This window comes from Hyperolius riggenbachi, unplaced genomic scaffold (assembly GCF_040937935.1).
Source record: "Hyperolius riggenbachi isolate aHypRig1 unplaced genomic scaffold, aHypRig1.pri scaffold_132, whole genome shotgun sequence".
Lineage (NCBI taxonomy): Eukaryota > Metazoa > Chordata > Amphibia > Anura > Hyperoliidae > Hyperolius > Hyperolius riggenbachi.
Genome location: NW_027152348.1, coordinates 21,588 through 47,862, shown reverse-complemented (window position 1 = coordinate 47,862; position 26,275 = coordinate 21,588). Strand labels below are relative to the sequence as shown.

General features: G+C 46.9%; 1 protein-coding gene across 1 annotated transcript in view; it reads left to right on the top strand.

The window, feature by feature from the left end:
• Positions 1-24,588, top strand: part of LOC137543622 (serine/threonine-protein phosphatase 2A 65 kDa regulatory subunit A alpha isoform-like) — a gene marked incomplete at its 3' end in the record, with an annotated part of 183,382 nt that extends 158,794 nt beyond the window's left edge. Inside the window, exons 11-12 of the mRNA XM_068264738.1 lie at positions 7,542-7,602; positions 24,434-24,588. Coding sequence (XP_068120839.1) covers positions 7,542-7,602; positions 24,434-24,588 — 216 coding nt within the window. The remainder of the gene's footprint in view (positions 1-7,541; positions 7,603-24,433) is intronic.
• Positions 24,589-26,275: the final 1,687 nt, after the last annotated feature.

Below are 26,275 nucleotides of genomic sequence, written 5' to 3'. Positions count from 1 at the left end.
ACAGTGCGACACAGAGAGAGGTACAGGCAGTGAGAGGCTACAGCTGTCAGGTCCTGGTGATGCACCACACTATGTACAGTGCGAAACAGAGAGAGGTAGAGGCAGTGAGAGGTCTACAGCTGTCAGGTCCTGGTGATGCACCACACTATGTACAGCGCGAAACAGAGAGAGGTACAGGCAGTGAGCGGTCTACAGCTGTCAGGTCCTTGTGATGCACCACACTATGTACAGCGCGAAACAGAGAGGTACAGGCAGTGAGCGGTCTACAGCTGTCAGGTCCTGGTCATGCACCACACTATGTACAGCGCGGAACAGAGAGAGGTACAGGCAGTGAGCGGTCTACAGCTGTCAGGTCCTTGTGATGCACCACACTATGTACAGCGCGAAACAGAGAGAGGTACAGGCAGTGAGCGGTCTACAGCTGTCAGGTCCTGGTGATGCACCACACTATGTACAGTGCGAAACAGAGAGAGGTACAGTCAGTGAGCGGCTACAGCTGTCAGGTCCTGGTAATGCACCACACTATGTACAGTGCGAAACAGAGAGAGGTACAGGCAGTGAGCGGTCTACAGCTGTCAGGTCCTGGTGATGCACCACACTATGTACAGCGCGAAACAGAGAGAGGTACAGGCAGTGAGCGGTCTACAGCTGTCAGGTCCTGGTGATGCACCACACTATGTACAGTACGGAACAGAGAGAGGTACAGGGAGTGAGCGGTCTACAGCTGTCAGGTCCTGGTGATGCACCACACTATGTACAGCGCGAAACAGAGAGAGGTACAGGCAGTGAGCGGTCTACAGCTGTCAGGTCCTGGTCATGCACCACACTATGTACAGTGCAAAACAGAGAGAGGTACAGGCAGTGAGCGGCTACAGCTGTCAGGTCCTGGTCATGCACCACACTATGTACAGTGCGAAACAGAGAGAGGTACAGGCAGTGAGCGGTCTACAGCTGTCAGGTCCTGGTGATGCACCACACTATGTACAGCGCGAAACAGAGAGAGGTACAGGCAGTGAGCGGTCTACAGCTGTCAGGTCCTGGTGATGCACCACACTATGTACAGTACGGAACAGAGAGAGGTACAGGCAGTGAGCGGTCTACAGCTGTCAGGTCCTGGTGATGCACCACACTATGTACAGCGCGAAACAGAGAGAGGTACAGGCAGTGAGCGGTCTACAGCTGTCAGGTCCTTGTGATACACCACACTATGTACAGCGCGAAACAGAGAGAGGTACAGGCAGTGAGCGGTCTATAGCTGTCAGGTCCTGGTGATGCACCACACTATGTACAGCGCGAAACAGAGAGAGGTACAGGCAGTGAGCGGTCTACAGCTGTCAGGTCCTGGTGATGCACCACACTATGTACAGCGCGAAACAGAGAGAGGTACAGACAGTGAGCGGTCTACAGCTGTCAGGTCCTGGTGATACACCACACTATGTACAGTGCGAAACAGAGAGAGGTACAGACAGTGAGCGGTCTACAGCTGTCGGGTCCTGGTGATACACCACACTATGTACAGCGCGAAACAGAGAGAGGTACAGGCAGTGAGAGGCTACAGCTGTCAGGTCCTGGTGATGCACCACACTATGTACAGCGCGAAACAGAGAGGTACAGGCAGTGAGCGGCTACAGCTGTCAGGTCCTGGTGATGCACCACACTATGTACAGCGCGAAATAGAGTGAGGTACAGGCAGTGAGCGGTCTACAGCTGTCAGGTCCTGGTCATGCACCACACTATGTACAGCGCGAAATAGAGTGAGGTACAGGCAGTGAGCGGTCTACAGCTGTCAGGTCCTGGTGATGCACCACACTATGTACAGTGCGAAACAGAGAGAGGTACAGGCAGTGAGCGGTCTACAGCTGTCAGGTCCTGGTCATGCACCACACTATGTACAGTGCGGAACAGAGAGAGGTACAGGCAGTGAGCGGTCTACAGCTGTCAGGTCCTGGTCATGCACCACACTATGTACAGTGCGAAACAGAGAGAGGTAAAGGCAGTGAGCGGTCTACAGCTGTCAGGTCCTGGTCATGCACCACACTATGTACAGTGCGAAACAGAGAGAGGTACAGGCAGTGAGCGGTCTACAGCTGTCAGGTCCTGGTGGTGCACCACACTATGTACAGTGCGAAACAGAGAGAGGTACAGGCAGTGAGCGGTCTATAGCTGTCAGGTCCTGGTGATGCACCACACTATGTACAGCGCGAAACAGAGAGAGGTACAGGCAGTGAGAGGCTACAGCTGTCAGGTCCTGGTCATGCACCACACTATGTACAGTGCAGAACAGAGAGAGGTACAGTCAGTGAGCGGCTACAGCTGTCAGGTCCTGGTGATGCACCACACTATGTACAGTGCGAAACAGAGAGAGGTACAGGCAGTGAGCGGTCTACAGCTGTCAGGTCCTGGTCATGCACCACACTATGTACAGTGCGAAACAGAGAGAGGTACAGGCAGTGAGTGGTCTACAGCTGTCAGGTCCTGGTCATGCACCACACTATGTACAGTGCGAAACAGAGAGAGGTACAGGCAGTGAGCGGCTACAGCTGTCAGGTCCTGGTGATGCACCACACTATGTACAGTGCGAAACGGAGAGAGGTACAGGCAGTGAGAGGCTACAGCTGTCGGGTCTTGGTGATACACCACACTATGTACAGCGCGACACAGAGAGAGGTACAGGCAGTGAGCGCTCTACAGCTGTCAGGTCCTGGTCATGCACCACACTATGTACAGTGCGAAACAGAGAGAGGTACAGGCAGTGAGAGGCTACAGCTGTCAGGTCCTGGTGATGCACCACACTATGTACAGTGCGAAACAGAGAGAGGTACAGGCAGTGAGAGGCTACAGCTGTCAGGTCCTGGTCATGCACCACACTATGTACAGCGCGAAACAGAGAGAAGTACAGGCAGTGAGCGGTCTACAGCTGTCAGGTCCTGGTGATGCACCACACTATGTACAGCGCGAAACAGAGAGAGGTACAGGCAGTGAGCGGCTACAGCTGTCAGGTCCTGGTGATACACCACACTATGTACAGTGCGAAACAGAGAGAGGTACAGGCAGTGAGCGGCTACAGCTGTCAGGTCCTGGTAATGCACCACACTATGTACAGTACGGAACAGAGAGAGGTACAGGCAGTGAGCGGTGTACAGCTGTCAGGTCCTGGGGATGCACCACACTATGTACAGTGCGAAACAGAGAGAGGTACAGGCAGTGAGCGGTCTACAGCTGTCAGGTCCTGGTCATGCACCACACTATGTACAGCGTGAAACAGAGAGAGGTACAGGCAGTGAGAGGCTACAGCTGTCAGGTCCTGGTGATGCACCACACTATGTACAGCGTGAAACAGAGAGAGGTACAGGCAGTGAGAGGCTACAGCTGTCAGGTCCTGGTGATGCACCACACTATGTACAACGCGAAACAGAGAGAGGTACAGGCAGTGAGCGGCTACAGCTGTCAGGTCCTGGTGATGCACCACACTATGTACAGTGCGAAACAGAGAGAGGTACAGGCAGTGAGCGGTCTACAGCTGTCAGGTCCTGGTGATGCACCACACTATGTACAGTGCGAAACAGAGAGAGGTACAGGCAGTGAGCGGCTACAGCTGTCAGGTCCTGGTGATGCACCACACTATGTACAGTGCGAAACAGAGAGAGGTACAGGCAGTGAGCGGTCTACAGCTGTCAGGTCCTGGTGATGCACCACACTATGTACAGTGCGAAACAGAGAGAGGTACAGGCAGTGAGAGGTCTACAGCTGTCAGGTCCTGGTGATGCACCACACTATGTACAGTGCGGAACAGAGAGAGGTACAGGCAGTGAGCGGTCTACATCTGTCAGGTCCTGGTAATGCACCATACTATGTACAGTGCGAAACAGAGAGAGGTACAGGCAGTGAGAGGCTACAGCTGTCAGGTCCTGGTGATGCACCACACTATGTACAGTGCGGAACAGAGAGAGGTACAGGCAGTGAGAGGCTACAGCTGTCAGGTCCTGGTGATGCACCACACTATGTACAGTGCGAAACAGAGAGAGGTACAGGCAGTGAGAGGCTACAGCTGTCAGGTCCTGGTGATGCACCACACTATGTACAGCGCGACACAGAGAGCGGTACAGGCAGTGAGAGGCTACAGCTGTCAGGTCCTGGTGATACACCACACTATGTACAGTGCGAAACAGAGAGAGGTACAGGCAGTGAGCGGCTACAGCTCTCAGGTCCTGGTGATGCGCCACACTATGTACAGCGCAAAACAGAGAGAGGTACAGGCAGTGAGCGGTCTACAGCTGTCAGGTCCTGGTGATGCACCACACTATGTACAGTGCGAAACAGAGAGAGGTACAGGCAGTGAGCGGTCTACAGCTGTCAGGTCCTGGTGATGCACCACACTATGTACAGCGCGAAACAGAGAGAGGTACAGGCAGTGAGCGGTCTACAGCTGTCAGGTCCTGGTAATGCACCACACTATGTACAGTGCGGAACAGAGAGAGGTACAGGCAGTGAGCGGTCTACAGCTGTCAGGTCCTGGTGATGCACCACACTATGTACAGCGCGACACAGAGAGAGGTACAGGCAGTGAGCGGCTACAGCTGTCAGGTCCTGGTGATGCACCACACTATGTACAGCGCAAAACAGAGAGAGCTACAGGCAGTGAGCGGTCTACAGCTGTCGGGTCCTGCAGATGCACCACACTATGTACACACTGCTCATCCCCCCAGAGACACTGCTCACTGCAGCCTAACAAACTGGCTGCTGCTCACAATGCATGGCTGGGATCCCACACTGCTCAACCCCCCAGAGATACTGCTCACTGCAGCCTAACACTGCCAGCTGCTCCCAATGCATGGTTGGGGTCCCACACTGCTCAGCCCCCCCAGAGATACTGCTCACTGCAGCCTAACACTGCCAGCTGCTCCCATTGCATGGCTGGGGTCCCACACTGCTCAGCCCCCCAGAGATACTGCTCACTGCAGCCTAACACTGCCAGCTGCTCCCAATGCATGGCTGGGGTCCCTCACTGCTCAGCCCCCCAGAGATACTGCTCACTGCAGCCTAACACTGCCAGCTGCTCCCAATGCATGGCTGGGGTCCCACACTGCTCAGCCCTATACACCCCCATAGACACTGCTCACTGCAGCCTAACACTGCCAGCTGCTCCCAATGCATGGCTGGGGTCCCACACTGCTCAGCCCCCCCAGAGATACTGCTCACTGCAGCCTAACACTGCCAGCTGCTCCCATTGCATGGCTGGGGTCCCACACTGCTCAGCCCCCCAGAGATACTGCTCATTGCAGCCTAACACTGTCAGCTGCTCCCAATGCATGGCTGGGGTCCCTCACTGCTCAGCCCCCCAGAGATACTGCTCACTGCAGCCTAACACTGCCAGCTGCTCCCAATGCATGGCTGGGGTTCCACACTGCTCAGCCCTATACACCCCCATAGACACTGCTCACTGCAGCCTAACACTGCCAGCTGCTCCCAATGCATGGCTGGGGTCCCACACTGCTCAGCCCCCCAGAGATACTGCTCACTGCAGCCTAACACTGCCAGCTGCTCCCAATGCATGGCTGGGGTCCCACACTGCTCAGCCCTATACCCCCCCCCCCCCTCCAAGACTCAGCTCACTGCTCTAAATAACCCAAGTCCAACCAAGATGGACTGCTCCATGTGTGTATGCTCAGACACTGCCGAAGTATTAGAAGAACCGATACCGATATGGTGTTTGGGTTAAGTGATGTTATATCAGCTAGTGTTCCAGATCATCTTGCTTGTCTTGACATCTAACCCTAATGGAGTCCCCAAGCACTTAAAGGGGGTTGAAACTGCTAATTGCTGAATAAAGAGTGGTTAGCGGAACAGTTTCCCTCAAATCACTTTTTCCAACAAGCATACGCTCCACCTTATGCCACTTCCCCCTTGACCTAAGGCCAATTTGTACTCCTTATCAGCAGTGATGAGCTCACCAGTAGTGAGCTATTTTAATCTGTAATTAAAATGAGGCTTAATTGTCTCAGGGGTGCAGCTGGGAGAGAGGGAGTTACTCTATTCTCCTCTATGCACGCTTCCTATTGGACGCATTGCAAGACTCACTACGCGCACTGTAGGAGGAAAGTGCGCCTAATGCTACTCGTGAGCTCATCACTACTTATCAGATAACCAAAAAAACATGGTGCCTCTGGGTATGAATATTGTATACTAGCCCACCTCTTGTTACATCCTACACTTTGTAAGCCCGCAAGGGCAGGGCTCTCTCACCCTTTTGTCTGTTGGATTTTGTTACAGTAAAACCCCCATTATCCAGGAAACAGAAACAAAAGTCCTGTCCTTGCAGGATGTATAAATCTACTCTTACTCCTCGTTATACAAGGAGTTTTCAATCAGGATGATACCATTTATTGGCTAACTTAGAGATGAATAAACAGTGAGCTTTCGGCTTATAAAAAGCCTTCATCGGACTGGTTCCTGACAAACACTGAAAACACTACAACACTCTACTGCTTCTACCTCTTTATACAGTAATAGAGCTCTGTCATAAGACAAAGGGCAGACTTAGGTCTGCCCTTTGTCTTAGTTTGTGGTAAACACGAGGATAACAGAGGTGCCAATCAAGGATAAAAACCATTAAAAGCCGTCTAAAAGGAAGGAAGTGGGTGGACTCACCTCCCTCAGGTATATAAATGACGTGCACATTTGGAGATTTGTTTTAATAAATATCACTGCTCATTTGGCCTGGTCATTTATATACCTGAGGGAGTTGAGTCCACCCACTTCCTTCCTTTTAGACAGCTTTTCATGGTTTTTATGCTTGATTGGCGCCTCTGTTATCCTCGTGTTTGCCATATATCTAGTCCACCCTTGGTGGAGAGGTGTATCCCCATCCTTTTCTTTCTAGCGAATTTTTAGACCTGAGTGGGGTCAGGTTCTAATTCTCCCCACCTGCCTAATCAGTGGTTGCCTAAGAGGTGACCCGCACTTGTGACTGAGTATATTTCATTCATAATAACACTTTCAGTTTTATCAGAAATACTACGTTAGATTGGGCTCTCGGTTTCAATTTTTGTCTTTCAAGCCCTTTGTTTTAGTTTGTTGTTAATTGCTGTATTTCAACGTTAATAGAGAGTTTATGGTAAGTGTACAGTGTGGGGTATAGTGCTGATCTGTAACATTGAGTCTCAAGCAAGCAGAAAGCACACTTACCCATCATCAGCCAATCCCCGTGGGTGCCAGATAATGGGGGGTTTTTCTGTATTCATTTTGCGTCTTGCAGATCGCTATACATTTTATGTCACAATAACTACCGATTTTTGTATTTTTTCACAGTTCTGCATTTTGTTTTTTGGGGTACAGCATTGTCTGTGTTGTTTTGTACCTCATGTTTCTTTCATTGTACAGCGCCACAGAATGTGTTGGTGCTTTATAAAGCAGCGTTTGTAATGTCACGTTTTCCCCAGTAGAGGGAGGCGATGGTCAGAACTGTACAGATGTCACCTTCTCTGTGAGACTGAACAGTCCTGTGTGTTGGCCCTCACAATGATTTCTCTCTTGCTTTGCAGGGTGTAGAGTTCTTTGATGAGAAGCTGAACTCGTTATGTATGGCCTGGCTTGTGGATCATGGTGAGTAATGTTGTTTCTCTGTGTACCTCTATGCTGGAGGACGTTACCCTGGTGCCTTGCAGAGCTCCTTCTCCATAACAGCTGCAGAGGATATTGTGTGTATGGGGGGAGGGCTTGTAATAATAGTCATTACAGTATTTAAGATGTTGTTTTCCCCCAGGTCATAATGTAGTTTGCATACTGAGGAAATACATACCGGTAAAACAAGTAATACAAATAGAGGCATTTCCAAATTCAGCTCCAGTCAAGATGTATTTAAACATCTCTCACCTTAAAGAGACTCTGAAGCGAGAATAAATCTCGCTTCAGAGCTCATAAATAGCAGGGGCACGTGTGCCCCTGCTAAAACGCCGCTATCCCGCGGCTAAACGGGGGTCCCTTCACCCCCAACCCACCCCCCGCAAAAGTGTGTCGTAGAAAGGTCGCAGAATTTCCCTTCCTGGAGGCAGGGCTAACGGCTGCAACCCTGCCTCCAGTCGCGTCTATCAGCGGCGCATCGCCGCCTCTCCCCCGCCCCTCTCAGTGAAGGAAGACTGAGAGGGGCGGGGGAGAGGCGGAGATACGCGCTGACAGACGCGCGTGGGGCAGGGCTGCGGCGGTTAGCCCTGCCCCAACCAGGAAGCGCTCCCCGGGTGTATCGAGGGGGATTTGGGGGTGAAGGGACCCCCGTTAAGCCGCGCTATAGCGGCGTTTTAGCAGGGGCACACGTGCCCCTGCTATTTATGAGGTCTGAAGCGAGATTTATTCTCGCTTCAGACTCTCTTTAAAGAGGAGCAGTCAGCCACAGGGATGCTCATCCAGGTTTCGGGTATCCGAACTACCCAGATACTCCGAACCTTTTCCACTATCTGAACTCTGATTCGGATTCCGGATATCTGTGTAAATCCGAATAGCACTATCTGAGTTAACTCGGATATCTGTCTGAAATCCGGAATCCGGTCGGATACTTACAGTAGTTCGGATATCGGGATACTGTAACCATGGGAATGACGTCCATGACGTCATTGAGCCAATTGGAGGGCTCCCAGCCTAAGCACTAGCAACCAATCACAGAAGGGAACCCTGGCCAGCCCCTTCTAACGTCATTGAGCCAATCAGAGGGCTCCCAGCCTAAGCCTTAGCAAACAGTCAGAGAAGGGAAACCTGGACAGCCCCCCCTGTATATTAAGGAGGGCTGCCATGATGAGAAATCTTGTCCTTGCTTGTGTGACTGCTCACTGAGAGACATGCTCCAGTGCTGCTGGCCTAGCAAGTGCTGTATACAGTTATAAACCTAAAGTGTTTGAGTGCTAAACACCTTCACTACACTATTGTTCTATTGTTTTTTAGTTAGCTAGCTAGTGTAATTGTTTGATTTCATTCAGTGACAGTCAGACTCTGTGCTGCAGCAGCTGCTTGTTAGGGTCCTGTGTGTGTGCAGGCCATGCCTGCTGCTGCTGGCCTGCTATTAGCCTTAGCTACAGTATAGGTTAGGGAATAGGATTACTGTGTTATTGTGTAGTTTGTACTGCAGTGCTAGTTAGTTGTTAGAGTAGTACTGTGTTGGCTTACTACAGATTTCTGCAGTGCTGCTGTGCTGAGCAGTGTCAGTGTGGCAGTTAGACAGTTAGTGTGCACTGTCTTCTACTCTGCTGTCTGTCACTCCGTGCTGATTTACTTTAAAGTCCAACCCCGATTTTAATAAAGTACAAGTACCCCACATCATCTGGTGACATCATCACATATAAGTTGTACTATGTCTGCTGGCACTGGCAGCTGGGGGAGGGGCAGCAAGGCCAAGAGGAGAGGGGACATTGCTGCCACCATAAGCAGTTCTGCCACGTCCGTGTCCATTCCACCACTAGCCACTGGCCATCCAGCTGTTAGGAGTAGTCACGCTGCAGAGGTGCAGCAGAGTGTAGCGGCCATTTTCCAGCTGATGGTGGATGAGCAGGCCACCACCAGCTCTACAACAGAGACCTCCACCCCCACCAGCACTCCTGTTTGCAGGAGCAGCAGCAGCCGCCCAGCAGTTCCTGGGGACTCGGTCATCACGTCGACCCCAGCAGGCAGCCTACCCTCAGTGAGCGCGCTTTTCACTCCAGGCACCATGATCACAATCAGCAGGGCTGTTACCATAAGAGAGTTTAAGGAGAATATTCTGGGTGCATTGGGCTAGGTGGAGGAGTCACAGATGCAGAAGGTGGTTGTTGGGGGGGGGGGGGGGGGGGTCCATGTATGTGGCAGCAGGAGAGGAGTTTGGGGGGGGGGGGGGGTCATCATCCCAGCAGCAGTTGTTTGAGGAGTGGGAGGATGATGATGATGATGAGATGAAGGACCGTGACTACTATCCACAGGAGGGGGATGTTAGCTCTGAGTCTGAGGAGGAGGATGCGTCGGTGGGTTTGGCACGGAGAATCAGCATTGCAGACATTGGCAGGAGCAGCAGTGGGCATGGAATGCGGGACCCACAGCCTGCTGCTTCATCTTCTGCCACTACCACCAGCCACATCACTCAACCCCCAACCACCAATGGAAAAGCAGCAGCAGCATCCCATTCAGGCCGCAGGGGAATCTTCATGTCCCCAATCTGGCAGTTCTTCACTCTGCCCTCATTGGACAGCAAGTTTGCCACAGGCAATGTGTGCAAACTAAAGCTGAGCAGAGGTTTTGACCCCTCCAAGTATGGCACCTCCAGCTTCATCACCCATCTGTCCAAAAAACATTTTGTTCACCATGAGGAGTTCAAGAGGCTGAAGCAAGCTGGTGCTGGCAGTGGTCAGACTCAGAGCACCATAACCCCCTCTGCCACTCCTGCCAACACTGAGGCCTGTTCAGGCAGCAAGTCCTCAGTGGTCTCCTCTGCTCCCTCCACCGCTTCCCGTGCAAAGGAAAAAACACTGACAGACCCCGTTGTGCGAGTCTTTCCCTGTTGTTGGCAAGAGGGGGACATAAAGTGGCTGGGAATCACTATGCCTGCCTTACCACCCTTTACCGCCACAACCTTCCGGCTCCTCCTGATTGTTAACTATTACTAAGCCTGGTTCACAATTTTTTTACAGCCGTGGTACCAACGCTACGTGCCATAGTACAATCTCCGGCATGCTCCTGGCACACGTTACACCTGCTGCTGCTGCATTGCCCTGCTCCTGTTGCCTGTGCTGCTCCCACCACCTGGGTGCCACAGGCCACTGCTGCTGATAACACCTATATTTAACCCAAAACACAATTGTTGCATAATTTTTTGGAGGTGACTTGGCTAAAAACTGTCATGTCCCAGTTGTGCGGTTGGACTTTGGACACAATGTGGGCTGCACGACCGCTGTCTGGAATCTAGGCCTGATGTTAATTTACAGCCATATTTTTTTTAACTCCCCACATAATCAATTAGTGTTTCTCTTAAAAAAAACATGAAGCTTCATGCATCATTTACTCTAAAAAAAAGTTTTGGAAGCAATTTAAAGGCCACTTCCGTTTTTTTATCCGGATATCCGAATTAATTCAGATTTACCAGGATAATGTGTTCGGATATCCGCATCTATTTTTATACCGGAACGGTTCGGATATCTGATCGGATCCGGATTTCTAGCTATCCGAATCAATTCAGATTTTAAAAAAGGGGTATCCGAGCATCCCTGGTCAGCCATACTATCTCAGAGAAAAAAAAACACCACATATATAAGTAGATAAATACTTGCTCTACTTACAAAACACATGTATTGTACTGTCCATGTTTTGATTTTAGTGATTTTTTCTACAGTAAAAAAAAGAGAAAGTCCTTCTTAGGATTCTCCGTTTTAACTGTGTCTATCTTGAAGCCAATCCTGATGTCATTTCCTCCCTTACGCTCCTCTGCCTGATTGAGTATGCATTGCCCGCCCTCATCCCAGTCTCCAGGCACTCCCACCCAGCTCTGCAATACAAAGTGCATTGTCTCATGAGAAATATTGGCCAATCAGAGAGGAACAGAGGTGTCGGAGGGGAAAACAGGAGGGAAAGAGGCTTCAGCCAATCAGGCTGCATTAGTTAAAGGAAACATCCAAGCTTAAAAAAAAAAAAAAAAAAGATCCACATGGAGCTTCCTCCAGCCCGTGGCAGCCGACCTGTGCCCTCGCCGCAGCTCTGGAAGGCTCCCGGTCTTCTCCCCTGGCGCAGCCGACCTCACCAGGTCGGGTTCCGGGTCGGCCTTTTCTGCACTCCACTGAGCGGGTCATGTGGTCCGGCTGACGTCATCAGGACGGTACTGTGCAGGCACAGAACTACTACTACTACTGCGCAGTACCGTCCTGATGACGTCATCAGGGAGCGATCGCGCATGCGAGTGACCGTTCCCTGCTAATCTCCGCCCCAGGACTTGACACCGATCGGCGTTAGGCGGCCGGAAGGGGGTTAAACATTTCTGCCCATGTCTTGTTTTTCTCCAGCTTCTTCCAGAGGTTCTGCTGTTCCCCTCATTCCCACACATCCTGGCAGCACTCAGATCGCAGCTGTTTTCTAGTAATACCAATACCTTTGCTTCCGTTACATTACCTCTCTCTCTGAAGCTGATATCCTCCCTGTCTCTGTCACCCCACCAGCACGGTCTCTGTTCTGTCTGGTTCCTCTGGGATACTTGCTGCTCTATGCCCCTGACCCTCTTCTTATTTGTGCTTTATCACTTAGTTTTCAATTGCTTTTTTGCACGCTTTCTAGAGCTTTGTGTTCTTTAGATATTGAGTTATCACTAATGCAAACCATATGTGTGGTCACTGTGACGAATGTGAAGTCACCCTCCAATTCCTGTTCCCTTTGCCTCAGTTTACCATTCAGCCTCAGACCCTGAGGGAATCCTGAAGGCATTCAGCACTGCAGGCAAAGTAACCTTTTGGATTGGTTGGTGAGCCCACACACAGTACAATCAATACAATCTTAGATCTCATATAGAGTTTGGGTCGCTGCCAACAATTCACAATAAGCTTGCAAATACACAAATGTAACTCTAGCTAATACTTTAGGAGAAAAGGGTTCATTCTACAACCTTTCTAGAGATAGCAAAAAACCAATATCAATAAAGCGGTTATGGTATCTGTCACAGGAGCCCTGGTGGCTGACTGCAAATGGCCTTCCAAACGGTGCCAGCGCACGGATCGTGCGAACTCTGGTCGCAGTCAATGCGCAGGAACTGTTGGGAATTAGCCGCAGACAAACCAGAAGGGAGCCTGTGAGATACGGGTAATTACAACTCACACACGATTCAGGGTATAACTGCCACCACCTTGGTTACCATGGGCCAGAGGAGCCCGCTGACTGACTAGTCCTGCGAAAAAAAACGGTTAAACACACACTATTCTGTCTAGCCAACAACAAACAATAGTAGTAGCGTCTCTCCAGAAGTCTGGTTCAGTTGTGCGGCTGATAAGCAGGGTAGCGGAACAGTGAATGACTTGGAGGAAGTCTTTTATTCACAGCAATATAAATAATTAATATATACAGACAATTATTAAAATCAACAATTATTAAACCAGTAATAGCCAGTATGAAAAATAAAAGGGAGAAAATACTTAGGGTTTGTGGAAATATGTCCTTTTGTGGGAAAATCATCAAGTCCAAGCAAAACGGTTTCAAGTTCTCAAAGTTCTTTGTTCCAGAGATAAATTCAAAGTTCAGTAAGATTTAAAATCCAAACAAAATGGAGGATGTCCTTTGTTTCAATTCAGACAAGATGGCCGCTAGCCATGTGCCCTTTGTTTCAGCTCCGGCAAGATGGCCACCACTTGTTCCTCACGGTGGCCGTGTGTTCATGAAGATGGAAAATGGAGGACTGCCTGAGGGGTTCCTTCCAAAGACTTTTGAACAATGCCCACCTTTGGGTGGAGCCTCAAGTACAGCCCAGGGGTTGGACAGGGGCGGTGAGCCCCCTGGCTGGGTGCTCTCTGCCCACCAAATATGACATTTGTCATAGCTCGGCTTACGCTTTCCTCACACACATGACCATCATATATTCATATTTCTCAGACTAGCCCAGTTCATATGATACCAGACTTGCAGGGGCGTAGCAATAGGGGGTGCAGAGGTAGCGACCACATCGGGGCCCTTGGGCCAGAGGGGCCCCGAAGGGCTCTCCCTCACCTACATTATTACCTCTCTATTGGTCCTGTGCTCATAATAATCATTTCTATAGATGCTGTGAATAGTAGTAATCACTAACAAACTGTTTCCCAGCCTCTTCTTGCACCTCTGACACTGTAGTTGCCATTGACAGGTTTTGGCATGCCGTATCAATTGTTATGTATAGAGTGCTTGGGGGGCCCCATGTAAAACTTGCATCGGGGCCCACAGCTCCTTAGCTACGCCACTGCAGACTTGGGCATGTTTGCATGCCCGGCTAAGAAACAGTGGAATCCCCCGAGTTCTGGTTATGCCAGTGGCCCCAATTTACTATCAAAATACTCACAAGATCCGGACCAGCAGAATGAGATAACTTCCACAGCTCTCCGATGTATGGTACTTCTAAAACATGCATAAAGATCATAACTCCATGCTTTCCTATCCTGGCTGAATGGTTCCGCTAAGTCTGCCTCCTGCTGGGATTAGCTTCCTTGGCTCTGAAAAGACTCCGGGTTTGTTAATTAACCTCTGAGTGTAACACCTCCGGCTTCATTAGCAAGTCACAGGGCACAGGCTTCATGAAAAGAACTCTAACTAACTCCCCTGAAGACAGCAGAGACCCCCCAGGCTGGACTGCCTGGTGTCCACAGACATGAGATTCTGATTGGGCAGCGCAACGACAACCGAGGCAGGAAGTCGATTGCGGCTGCGTTTTCTGCGCACTGACGGCTCGTCCGTCACAGTAACATTTCCCTTAGGAGACAAGGAACTCTGCGTAGCTTTCAGAACAAGCACTTAGACAAACTATTTTAATTGTTTATTTTATAATAAAATAATGCATAAACTAAATACAGCAATTGGACAGATTGATACATCAAAAATAAAAGGAATAAAATGTTAAAATAACTGAGTATAATGTCTGAGTTGCGTGTCAAGTTACCGTGCCCTTTGGGATGGTAAATCCAAATAGAAGATAGAACGTTCTGTGTGTAATAATCTAATGATTAACAGCCAGATCCTTGGTGATATGAATGGTTCGGACTCTCTGTCACAGCCAGTGTCCAGCAGTTTTAATTCACCGCTGGAGGGTGGAGATTGTAATGAAAGATGAGCAGTTCTGCTACATGTCCCAGCTCCACCTTCTGTCATATAAGGCAGAAAAGACTATGAAATACCTGAAATGGTCATATCTTGGCGTCAGTCAAGTCGTGTTCCTGGCATTCTCTGTTTTGCTCAGAGTTTAAACACAGGTATATTGTGATATTTCATTTGATAGCCAACTGGATCTCTGTGCCAGAAGATGCTGGACTAACGTTTTGTGGCGCAATCACCCCCAGATCAGATCTAATGCATATCTGAAATTTTGGTATGCCTAGCATCTATGGAAAACTGATTATTTGAGTATGATGACTATTCTTTCATTCCAAGGCGAGTTAAGTCATTTCCCCTATCAGGATACAGACATGAATGTATCTCTAGGCAGTTTAGGAATGTATAAGCGTTGGTTTCTAGCCCCTGCACTCTCCTTATCTAGTATCCCTTGAAGTAGAAGTAGATGGAGGGATATGAGGTGGTTCTGCGTTAGGTTTTATGGGCCTCCTCTAAGGAACAATAAACCACCATTTCCCCCCGAACAGAAGAATAAACCCATCACATCCTCTTACAAGAGCCTGGACTCTGATACAAACACCCCGTTATTGTAACTGCCTAAGGCATAAATGGATACTCCGACTCATGCTTTGTGTGATTTTGCGGATGGCGCCAGTGAATCCATGACAGTCACGTTTTCAGAATTCATAGTAACAGCTTTCTGTCTTGGAAAGTCATAATGCAAATTAAACTGTATTCTCTAGGCCTTGTCATTTTGGATGTGGAGTGCAAAAATATATCGATTAGTATGAAAGATTGGTGGGCTTAAAGAGACTGGCCAATAAAGGGTCCTTTTTTTCTACTTTTAGACACAAGATATGTTTAATTCTTCACTGAAAGAACTGAGTAATAAATTGGAGCATACAGTGTTTCCCCAAAAATAGGACAGTGTCCTATATTAATTTTTGATCCAAAACATGTGCTAGGCCTTATTTTCAGGGGATGTCTTATTTTTGGGGAAACACATCAAGAAAGAACACATGGCTATTAGGAAACCATAACAGTAGTATTTGTGCAGAATATGTGCATCTCACTTTACATTTGCTAATAAAGGACAAATGATGCAAGGCAATGGCAAAGTCACTGTACTGTTTGCTGAGGTTGATTCCTACTCCCAGAATCCCACACTGATCTTACTCAGATCTAACTATTAAAGAGAGTCTGAAGCGAGAATAAATCTCGCTTCAGACCTCATAGATAGCAGGGGCATGTGTGCCCCTGTTAAACCACCGCTATCCCGCGGCTTAACGGGGGTCCCTTCACCCCCAAATCCCCTCCGTAATGCGGGGGAGCGCTTCCTGGTTGGGGCAGGGCTAACCGCCGCAGCCCTGCCCCATGCGCGTCTGTCAGACGCGTATCTCCGCCTCTCCCCCGCCCCTCTGTCTTCCTTCACTGAGAGGGGCGGGGGAGAGGCGGCAATGCGTGTCTGATAGACGCGCTGGGAGGCAGGGCTGCAGCCATTAGCCCTGCCTCCAGGAAGGAAAATTCTGCGACCAAAATGACGACCAAGGTTTGCGGGGGTGGGTTGGGGGTGAAGGGACCCCTGTTAAGCCGCAGGATAGCAGCGTTTTAGCAGGGGCACATGTGCCCCTGCTATATATGAGAACTGAAGCGAGATTTATTCTCGCTTCAGTGTCTCCTTAAGGAGAGGACAGGCACATGCTTGAGATCCATGCCACTGCTGCCTTGTCTGAGCCACAAGCTGTGCAGAAAAGAGAATGCGAGGACAGCTATCACAGCTAAAGAGAGAGCACAAGCACACATCTTTCTCCATACTAACTCTGCTGAGCCTACTGTGCTGGCAGAAACTCCCTCCACACAGTCTCCTTCACACAGGCAGCTCCTTCTTACCCCCTCCCAGCAGCCAGCACATCTTACTCACCAGGGGAGAGAAGAGAGTGACAGAAGTACTGAAGGATTGAGGAGCCATCCACTCATTGCTTCCTGGCTGCCTCTTCCTACTGCATCGCTGTGTCCTCACCTCTTGTCCTCTCTGCTGATACAGTGGGATGTGAAAGTTTGGGCAACCTTGTTAATCGTCATGATTTTTTTATATAAATCGTTGGTTGTTACTATAAAAAAAGTCAGTTAAATATATTGTATAGGAGACACACGGTGATATTTGAGAAGTGAAATGAAGTTTATTGGATTTACAGAAAGTGTGCAATAATTGTTTAAACAAAATTAGGCAGGTGCATAAATTTGGGCACCACAAAAAAAAGTGAAATCAATATTTAGTAGATCCCCCTTTTGCAGAAATTACAGCCTCTAAATGCTTCCTGTAGGTTCCAATGAGAGTCTGGATTCTGCTTGAAGGTATTTTGGACCATTCCTCTTTACAAAACGTAGTTCAGTCAGGTTTGATGGCTTCCGAGCATGGACAGCTCTCTTTAACTCACACCACAGATTTTCAATTATATTCAGGTCTGGGGACTGAGATGGCCATTCCAGAAAGTTGTACTTGTTCCTCTGCAATCTGCATGAATGCCTTAGTGGATTTTGAGCAGTGTTTTAGGGTTGTTGTCTTGTTGAAGGATCCAGCCCCGGCACAGCTTCAGCTTTGTCACTGATTCCTGGACATTGGTCTCCAGAAACTGCTGATACTGAGTGGAATCCATGCGTCCCTCAGTTTTCACAAGATTCCCAGTCCCTGCACTGGCGACACAGCCCCACAGCACGATGGGATCACCACCATATTTTACTGTAGGTAGCCGGTGTTTTTCTTGGAATGCTGTGTTTTTTTTGTTTTTTTTCCTCCATGCATAATGTTCCTTGTTATGCCCAAATAACACAATTTTTGTTTCATCAGTCCACAGCACCGTATTCCAAAATGAAGCAGGCTTGTCCAAATGTGCTTTAGCATACCTCAAGCGGCTCTGTTTGTGCTGTGGGCGGAGAAAGTGCTTCCTCTGCATCACTCTCGCATACAGCATCTCCTTGTGTAAAGTGCACCGAATGGTTGAATGATGCACAGTGACTCCATCTGCAGCAAGATGATGTTGTAGGTCGTTGGTACTGGTCTGTGGGTTGACTCTGACTGTTCTCACCATTCGTTGCTTCTGTTTATCCGAAATTTTTCTTGGACTTCCACTTTGAGCCTTAACTTGAACTGAGCCTGCGGTCTTCCATTTCCTCAATATGTTCCTAACTGTGGAAACAGAAAGCTGAAATCTCTGAGACAGCTTTCTGTATCCTTCCCCTAAACCATGATGATGAACAATCTTTGTCTTCAGGTCATTTGAGAGTTGTTTTGAGACCCCCATGTTGCTACTCTTCGGAGAAAATTAAAAGAGGAGGGAAACTTACAATTAACCCGCTATACCCATTCGCGTTCCGTCGTTTTCACTTGAGAAATGTTCACCTCCCATTCATTAGCCTATAACTTTATCACTACTTATCACAATGAACTGATCTATATCTTGTTTTTTCCGCTACCAATTAGGCTTTCTTTGGGGGGTACATTTTGCTAAGAGCCACTTTACTGTAAATGCATTTTAACAGGAAGAATAAGAAAAAAACGGAAAAAAATCATTATTTCTCAGTTTTCAGCCATTATATTTTTAAATTAATATATGCCTCCATAATTAAAACTCACGTATTGTATTTGCCCATATGTCCCGGTTATTACACCGTTAAAATTTTGTCCCTATCACAATGTATGGCGACAATATTTTATTCGGAAATAAAGGTGCATTTTTTCCGTTTTGCATGTATCACTATTTACAAGTTTAAAATAAAAAAAAAAATAGAAATATATCATCTTTACATTGATATTTAAAAATATTTACATTTTTTTTTTATTGTAATGTTTTTTGTTTTTTTTTATATTAAACATTTTATTTGGGTAGTTTTGGGAGAGTGGGATGTAAACAATAGGTTTAAAATGTAAATGTGTGTTGATTTTTTTTTTTTTTTTACTTTTGGTTGTAGTATAACTTTTTGGCCACAAGATGGCGGCCATGAGTTTGTTTACATGACGTCACTCTAAGCTTAACACACGCTTAGAGCGACGCATGGGGGAGGTAACAGCCAGAAAAGGCGAAGCTTCCGAGAGAAGCTGTCGCTTTTACAGCGGGGGAGAGGAATCAGTGATCGGGCACCATAGCCTGATTCACTGATTGCCTGGCTAACGAACCGCGGGCCGGGAGCGCGCGTGCATGCGCGCGATCGGCCGCGGTAGCACGCATGGTTCCTGGACGTAGTTTCTACGTCCAGGAACCAAAATAGGTTAAATAGTCTTTCTCATAATGTGATTCACTTGTATATTTAGGTCAGGGGTAACTGAGCTTACAAAGCCAATTTGAGTTTATTTAAACAATTATTGCACACTTTCTGTAAATCCAATAAACTTAATTTCACTTCTCAAATATCACTGTGTGTGTCTCCTATATGATATATTTAACTGACATTTTTTACTGTAAAAAGCAATGCTTTATATATGAAAATCATGAGGATTAACAAGATTACCCAAACTTTCGCATCCCACTGTAGATCTTATTTTAGGGGGATGTCTTATATTTTGAGTATGATTGAAATATAAGATAGGGCTTACTTTCAGGGGAAGTCATACTTTAGGGTAAACACAGTATCTACTGTTTTCTGTATCACATGAACAATAACAGGTTCTCTGTACAGTCCTGCACTGGGAAATATTTAAAGTAATCCCTTGCAGTCTGTCGTGTTAGTCAAAGGTAATAAGACTTCACACTGTGCAGTCTTATACTAAAAACTCTGCCTAAAATGGAAAATCTCCCTGGGCGGTGGTCACATGATTATGCCTACTGTAAGCTGCCTAGAAGCATGCTGGGAGAGCAGTACAGTACTGACAGATGGTTAGGTGTGGCCCCCGGCAGGCTAAATCCTGACTCAGTCCAGGAAAAATCAAAGTAAATGTTTTTATTTTAGGATTTTGAAATCCTAGAGAGAGTGCAAGGTGTCCATTTTAGACATAATATATGTGGCAATAGTGGTTCTGCCTTCATGCCTTAGCGGCACTCTCCATGTCACTAATTAGGTTATGCTGAGTCTCTGCAGGTTCCCTAAGGTAGGCTAAGTTCTGGCTGCCTGTCCCCATTCCAGGTGACATCTGCCCCCCCCCCCTTCCCCCGCATGATGTAAGAGGGCCGGACATGGAATTGGCATAGCTGGACTTCTAAACAAGTCCAGCCAAATGTGGGGACCTGCTCCTCAAAGCCTTCTTGGTGACAGCGGCCAGCAATAATATTCAGCCTGATCCACTACAAGGTGATGTTAATGATCTATTTGCTGACATAACCTATTAAGGTAAAATGGACCAGCTATACCTTAAAGTTAAGCCTAAACCGAAAAAAAACGGGTTTTACTTACCTGGGGCTTCTACCAGCCTCATGCAGCCATCCTGTGCCCTCGCAGTCACTCATGACTCTTCTGGTCCCCCGCCACCAGCTAGTTCTGCTTCTACCAGCCCCATGCAGCCATCCTGTGCCCTCGTAGTCACTCACTGCTGCTCCAGTCCCCCGCCACCAGCTAGTTCTGCTTCTACCAGCCCCATGCAGCCATCCTGTTCCCTCGCAGTCACTCACTGCTGCTCCAGTCCCCCGCCACCAGCTAGTTCTGCTTCTACCAGCCCCATGCAGCCATCCTGTGCCCTCGTAGTCACTCACTGCTGCTTCAGTCCCCTGTCGCCAGCTAGTTCTGCTTCTACCAGCCCCCTGCAGCCATCCTGTGCCCTCGCAGTCACTCATGACTCTTCTGGTCCCCCGCTGCCAGCTAGTTTTGTTTTCGCTGACTGGGAGTCGGCCTGCCGCCATGCGTACCTTTTTACGCATTCCCGCTAGTGCAGGAAGCTATCGCGGACATTAACACATACATTTTTACGCGTTACGGGTGCAATGGCGGCCGGCCGACCCCTAGTCAGCAAAAACGAAACTAGCTGGCAGCGGGGGACCGGAAGAGCCATGAGTGACTGCGAGGGCACATGATGGCTGCGTGGGGGCTGGTAGAAGCCCCAGGTAAGTGAAACTCATTTTTTTTCGGTTTAGGTTTAACTTTAAGCCCTGTATGCAGGCTAGATGTTATCCCTATCCCATGGATAATGACCACCTCTTTGGATCCCTGCTGGGCGACAGTTGTAACCACTTAATGCAAACCGGCATAAGGTATATGTGTGTGTGTGTGTATATATATATATATATATATATATATGTATATATATATATGTATCTGTATATATATATATATATATATATATATATATATATACACCCCTGGTAGATTTTGATGTAGTTACTTTTATTCAACCGACAAGTAATTTTTTTGACGGGAAATGACATAGGTGGCTCCCAAAAGATAGGATGATGTACAAGAGGCATCATTGTGCATATTCTGTACCAAAATAAAAACAGCGGGACCACTAAAACTGTGAATTTTAGAAAAGCAAAGTTCAATCAAATTAGGCAGGCACTAAGTTTGGTGAACTGGGATAATGTACTACAAGGGGAGGACACTGAAGGGAAATGGCAAGCTTTTAAACTTATACTCAATCAATACTGTAGTATGTATATCCCATATGGAAACAAAATGTCTAGGAATAAAAAAAGGCCTCTATGGATGAATAGAAAGGTTAAAGATAAAATGAAGAGGAAAAAGAATGCCTACAAGGTCCTAAAACAGGAGGGGGCCGAGGCTGCACTAAGCAATTATAAGGAGTGCAATAAAAATTGTAAGAAAATAAATTAGGCAGGCAAAGATTGAAGCTGAAAAACAAATCGCTAAGGATATCAAATCTAACCCAAAAAGTTTTACAAGTACATCAACTCTAAAAAAAGAAAGGTTGACTGTATAGGACTCCTAAAGGATGAGGATGGGAACTCAATGGTGGATGACCAAGGTAAGGCAGAGTTATTAAATGCTTTCTTTGCTTCTATCTTCACAAAGGAAACAGCACTGTTGCAAACTACAGAGGCGGAAGAGTCTCAATCTTCTAACTGTAATATTAAATACTTAATGCAGGAAGAAGGGAAGGCAAGACTAAATAAATTGAAAATAGAAAAGGCACCTGGCCCGGATGGCATGCATCCTCGGGTCCTAAGGGAATTAAGTTCAGTTATAGATAAACCCCTTTATCTTATCTTTTGTGACTCTCTTGCAACTGGCAGAGTCCCAGTGGATTGGCGTACAGCCCACGTTTTCCCATTATTTAAAAAGGGCAAAAAATCAGATCCAGGAAATTATAGACCTGTAAGCTTAACATCAGTTGTATGCAAACTATTTGAGGGGTTACTAAGAGATACTATACATGACTTCATAGTAGAAAATAATCTTATTTCTCAGCATCAACATGGGTTTACTAAAGACAGGTCCTGTTTGACTAACATGCTCAGCTTTTATGAGGTAGTGAATGCTAATATGGATATTGGGAATGCTGTAGATGTGATATACTTGGACTTTGCAAAGGCCTTCGACACTGTTCCCCACAAAAGTCTGGTGCAAAAGTTGAGGATGCAAGGACTGGGGAAGAGTCTGTGTTCATGGATAGGGAACTGGCTAATTGACAGAAAACAAAGAGTTGTGGTCAATGGATCGTACTCAAAATGGGAGACTGTTAGCAGTGGGGTCCCACAGGGGTCTGTTCTGGGTCCAGTGCTCTTCAATTTATTTATTAATGACCTAGTAGATGCAGTAGTGAGCAATGTTGCTATTTTTGCAGATGATACAAAATTGTGCAGAATCATCAACTCTCAGGAAGATAGTGTCATATTGCAACAGGATCTGGATAGGATGGCTATATGGGCACATACATGGCAGATGAAATTCAATGTTGAAAAATGTAAAGTCATGCATTTTGGACGTACTAATGGTCTAGCACCATACAAAATAAATGGGATACAGTTGAGGACATCAAACTTGGAGAAGGACTTAGGAGTACTCATCGACAACAAGTTAAATAATCGTACTCCATGCCAAGCCGCTGTAGCTAAAGCTAACAAAATTTTGGGATGAATTAAAAGGGAAATAAAAACTCGAGATGCTAGCATAATATTGCCCCTGTTTAACTCTCTAGTAAGGCCACATCTTGAATATGGAATTCAGTTCTGGGCACCACATTACAGGAAAGATATTGCAGTTTTAGAGCAGGTGCAGAGGCGAGCTACAAAATTGATACGTGGGATGGAAGGTCTCACTTATCAAGAAAGGTTAGATAAACTGGGTTTATTTAGTCTAGAGAAAAGACGCCTTAGAGGAGATCTAATTAACATGTATAAATACATCAGAGGGCAATATAATAGCTTGGCAGATGAGCTTTTTGTCCCTAGGCCTTCTCAAAGGACTAGAGGACATGATCTGTGCATGGAGGAAAAACGTTTTAGCCATTTATTTAGGAAAGGGTTCTTTACAGTAAGAGCGATTAAGATGTGGAATGCATTGCCACTGGAAGTCGTTATGGCAAACTCTATACCTGCATTTAAAGGGGGCTTAGATGCTTTCCTTGCGTTGAAAGACATCCATGGCTACAATTACTAGGTAATGCCTAGTGATGTTGATCCAGGGATTTTATCTGATTGCCATCTGGAGTCGGGAAGGAATTTTTCCCTTTTGGGGCTAATTGGACCATGCCTTGTAAGGGTTTTTTCGCCTTCCTCTGGATCAACAGGGATATGTGAGGGAGCAGGCTGGTGTTGTACTTTATACTGGTTGAACTCGATGGACCTATGTCTTTTTTCAACCAAAGTAACTATGTAACTATTAAGTTCAGGCTAGCACACCTGCTTTAAAGTGCAATAGTTCTCCTTTTTATTGCTCAATCAACACAATGATGGCAATTGTTTCGGAGCCACGGCGGGTCTCCTTCCTCAGAATGTGCACATTCTGAGGAAGGAGACCCGCCGTGGCTCCGAAACAATTGTCATCATTGTGTTGATGGAGCAATAAAAAGGAGAACTATTGCACTTTAAAGCAGGTGTGCTAGCCTGAACTTGATTGAACGATTGACTTTTGTGATGCTTGGGCTTAGCACCATCCAGGCTATGCACCCACACTTTGGGGTAAGGTGTGCCACAACCGCAGCCACTACATGTTAACTATGTAACTATATAAAATTTATTTTACAATTTAAAATTGTAAAATGAAAACAAAGTGACAAAGTATAAAAGAAAATAAATATATTGTTACCTTAGGAACTTGGCTTTATAAATATGTATGCCATGAGGTTATATTACGATTATTTTTGCAAATAAAATCTTTTAATCATTGATAGTGTACAATGAGAAAGCAAAAAACTGAAAAAAACACCTTTATTTACAAATATAATATTGTCACCATGCATTGTACTAGGAACATGATCTAAATGTTGTAATAACCAGGATGAACTGTTTATTGTAAAGCTATAATGGGTGTAAATGGAGAGAGTTTTTTTTAATATAATATATAGATGATTTAGGTGTGGTAAGTAGTTATAAAGTTATTGGTGAATGAATGGGAGCAGCACTGATATGTGGAAATTGCTTGGGGGCTGGAGTGGTTAGGGTGATGATCATGTGGTTTCAGGGGAAGGAAATTGAATAATAGTGCTGAAGAACAACGTGTGCTGATGTATAGGGCTGCATTCCTATTTGTAGTGATCCTCTGTTCTCTCTAGTTTACGCCATCAGAGAGGCCGCAACCAGCAACCTGAAGAAGCTAGTGGAGAAGTTTGGTAAAGAATGGGCCCAGGCTACCATCATCCCCAAAGTGCTGGCCATGTCCAATGACCCCAACTATCTGCATCGCATGACCACCCTGTTCTGTATTAATGTAAGTGTGGAGATGGCCTACTCGTTACTATATCACTGAATCTCCTTTACTAACCATGGCCATGTCCGATGACCCCAACTACCTGCATCACATGACCACCCTGTTCTGTATTAATGTAAGTATGGAGATGGCCCACTCATTACTATATGACTGAATCTTCTCTACTAACCATGGCCATGTCCGATGACCCCAACTACCCGCATCACATGACCACCCTGTTCTGTATTAATGTAAGTGTGGAGATGGCCTACTCGTTACTATATCACTGAATCTCATCTACTAACCATGGCCATGTCCGATGACCCCAACTACCCGCATCACATGACCACCCTGTTCTGTATTAATGTAAGTATGGAGATGGCCCACTCGTTGCTATATCACTGAATCTCCTCTACTAACCATGGCCATGTCCGATGACCCCAACTACCTGCATCACATGACCCCACCCTGTTCTGTATTAATGTAAGTATGGAGATGGCCCACTCATTACTATATGACTGAATCTTCTCTACTAACCATGGCCATGTCCGATGACCCCAACTACCCGCATCACATGACCACCCTGTTCTGTATTAATGTAAGTGTGGAGATGGCCTACTCGTTACTATATCACTGAATCTCATCTACTAACCATGGCCATGTCCGATGACCCCAACTACCCGCATCACATGACCACCCTGTTCTGTATTAATGTAAGTATGGAGATGGCCCACTCGTTGCTATATCACTGAATCTCCTCTACTAACCATGGCCATGTCCGATGACCCCAACTATCTGCATCACATGACCCCACCCTGTTCTGTATTAATGTAAGTGTGGAGATGGAGCACTCGTTACTATATCACTGAATCTCCTCTACTATCCATGGCCATGTCCAATGACCCCAACTACCTGCATCACATGACCCCACCCTGTTCTGTATTAATGTAAGTGTGGAGATGGAGCACTCGTTGCTATATCACTGAATCTCCTCTACTAACCATGGCCATGTCCAATGATCCCAACTACCTGCATCACATGACCCCACCCTGTTCTATATTAATGTAAGTGTGGAGATGGCCTACTCGTTGCTATATCACTGAATCTCCTCTACTTACCATGGCCATGTCCAATGATCCCAACTATCTGCGTCACATGACCCCACCCTGTTCTATATTAATGTAAGTGTGGAGATGGCCTACTCGTTACTATATCACTGAATCTCATCTACTAACCATGGCCATGTCCAATGACCCCAACTACCTGCATCACATGACCACCCTGTTCTGTATTAATGTAAGTATGGAGATAACCTACTCGTTGCTATATCACTGAATCTCCTCTACTAACCATGGCCATGTCCAATGATCCCAACTATCTGCGTCACATGACCCCACCCTGTTCTATATTAATGTAAGTGTGGAGATGGCCTACTCGTTACTATATCACTGAATCTCCTCTACTAACCATGGCCATGTCCAATGATCCCAACTACCTGCATCACATGACCCCACCCTGTTCTATATTAATGTAAGTGTGGAGATGGAGCACTCGTTACTATATCACTGAATCTCATCTACTAACCATGGCCATGTCCAATGATCCCAACTACCTGCATCACATGACCACCCTGTTCTGTATTAATGTAAGTGTGGAGATGGAGCACTCGTTACTATATCACTGAATCTCCTCTACTAACCATGGCCAT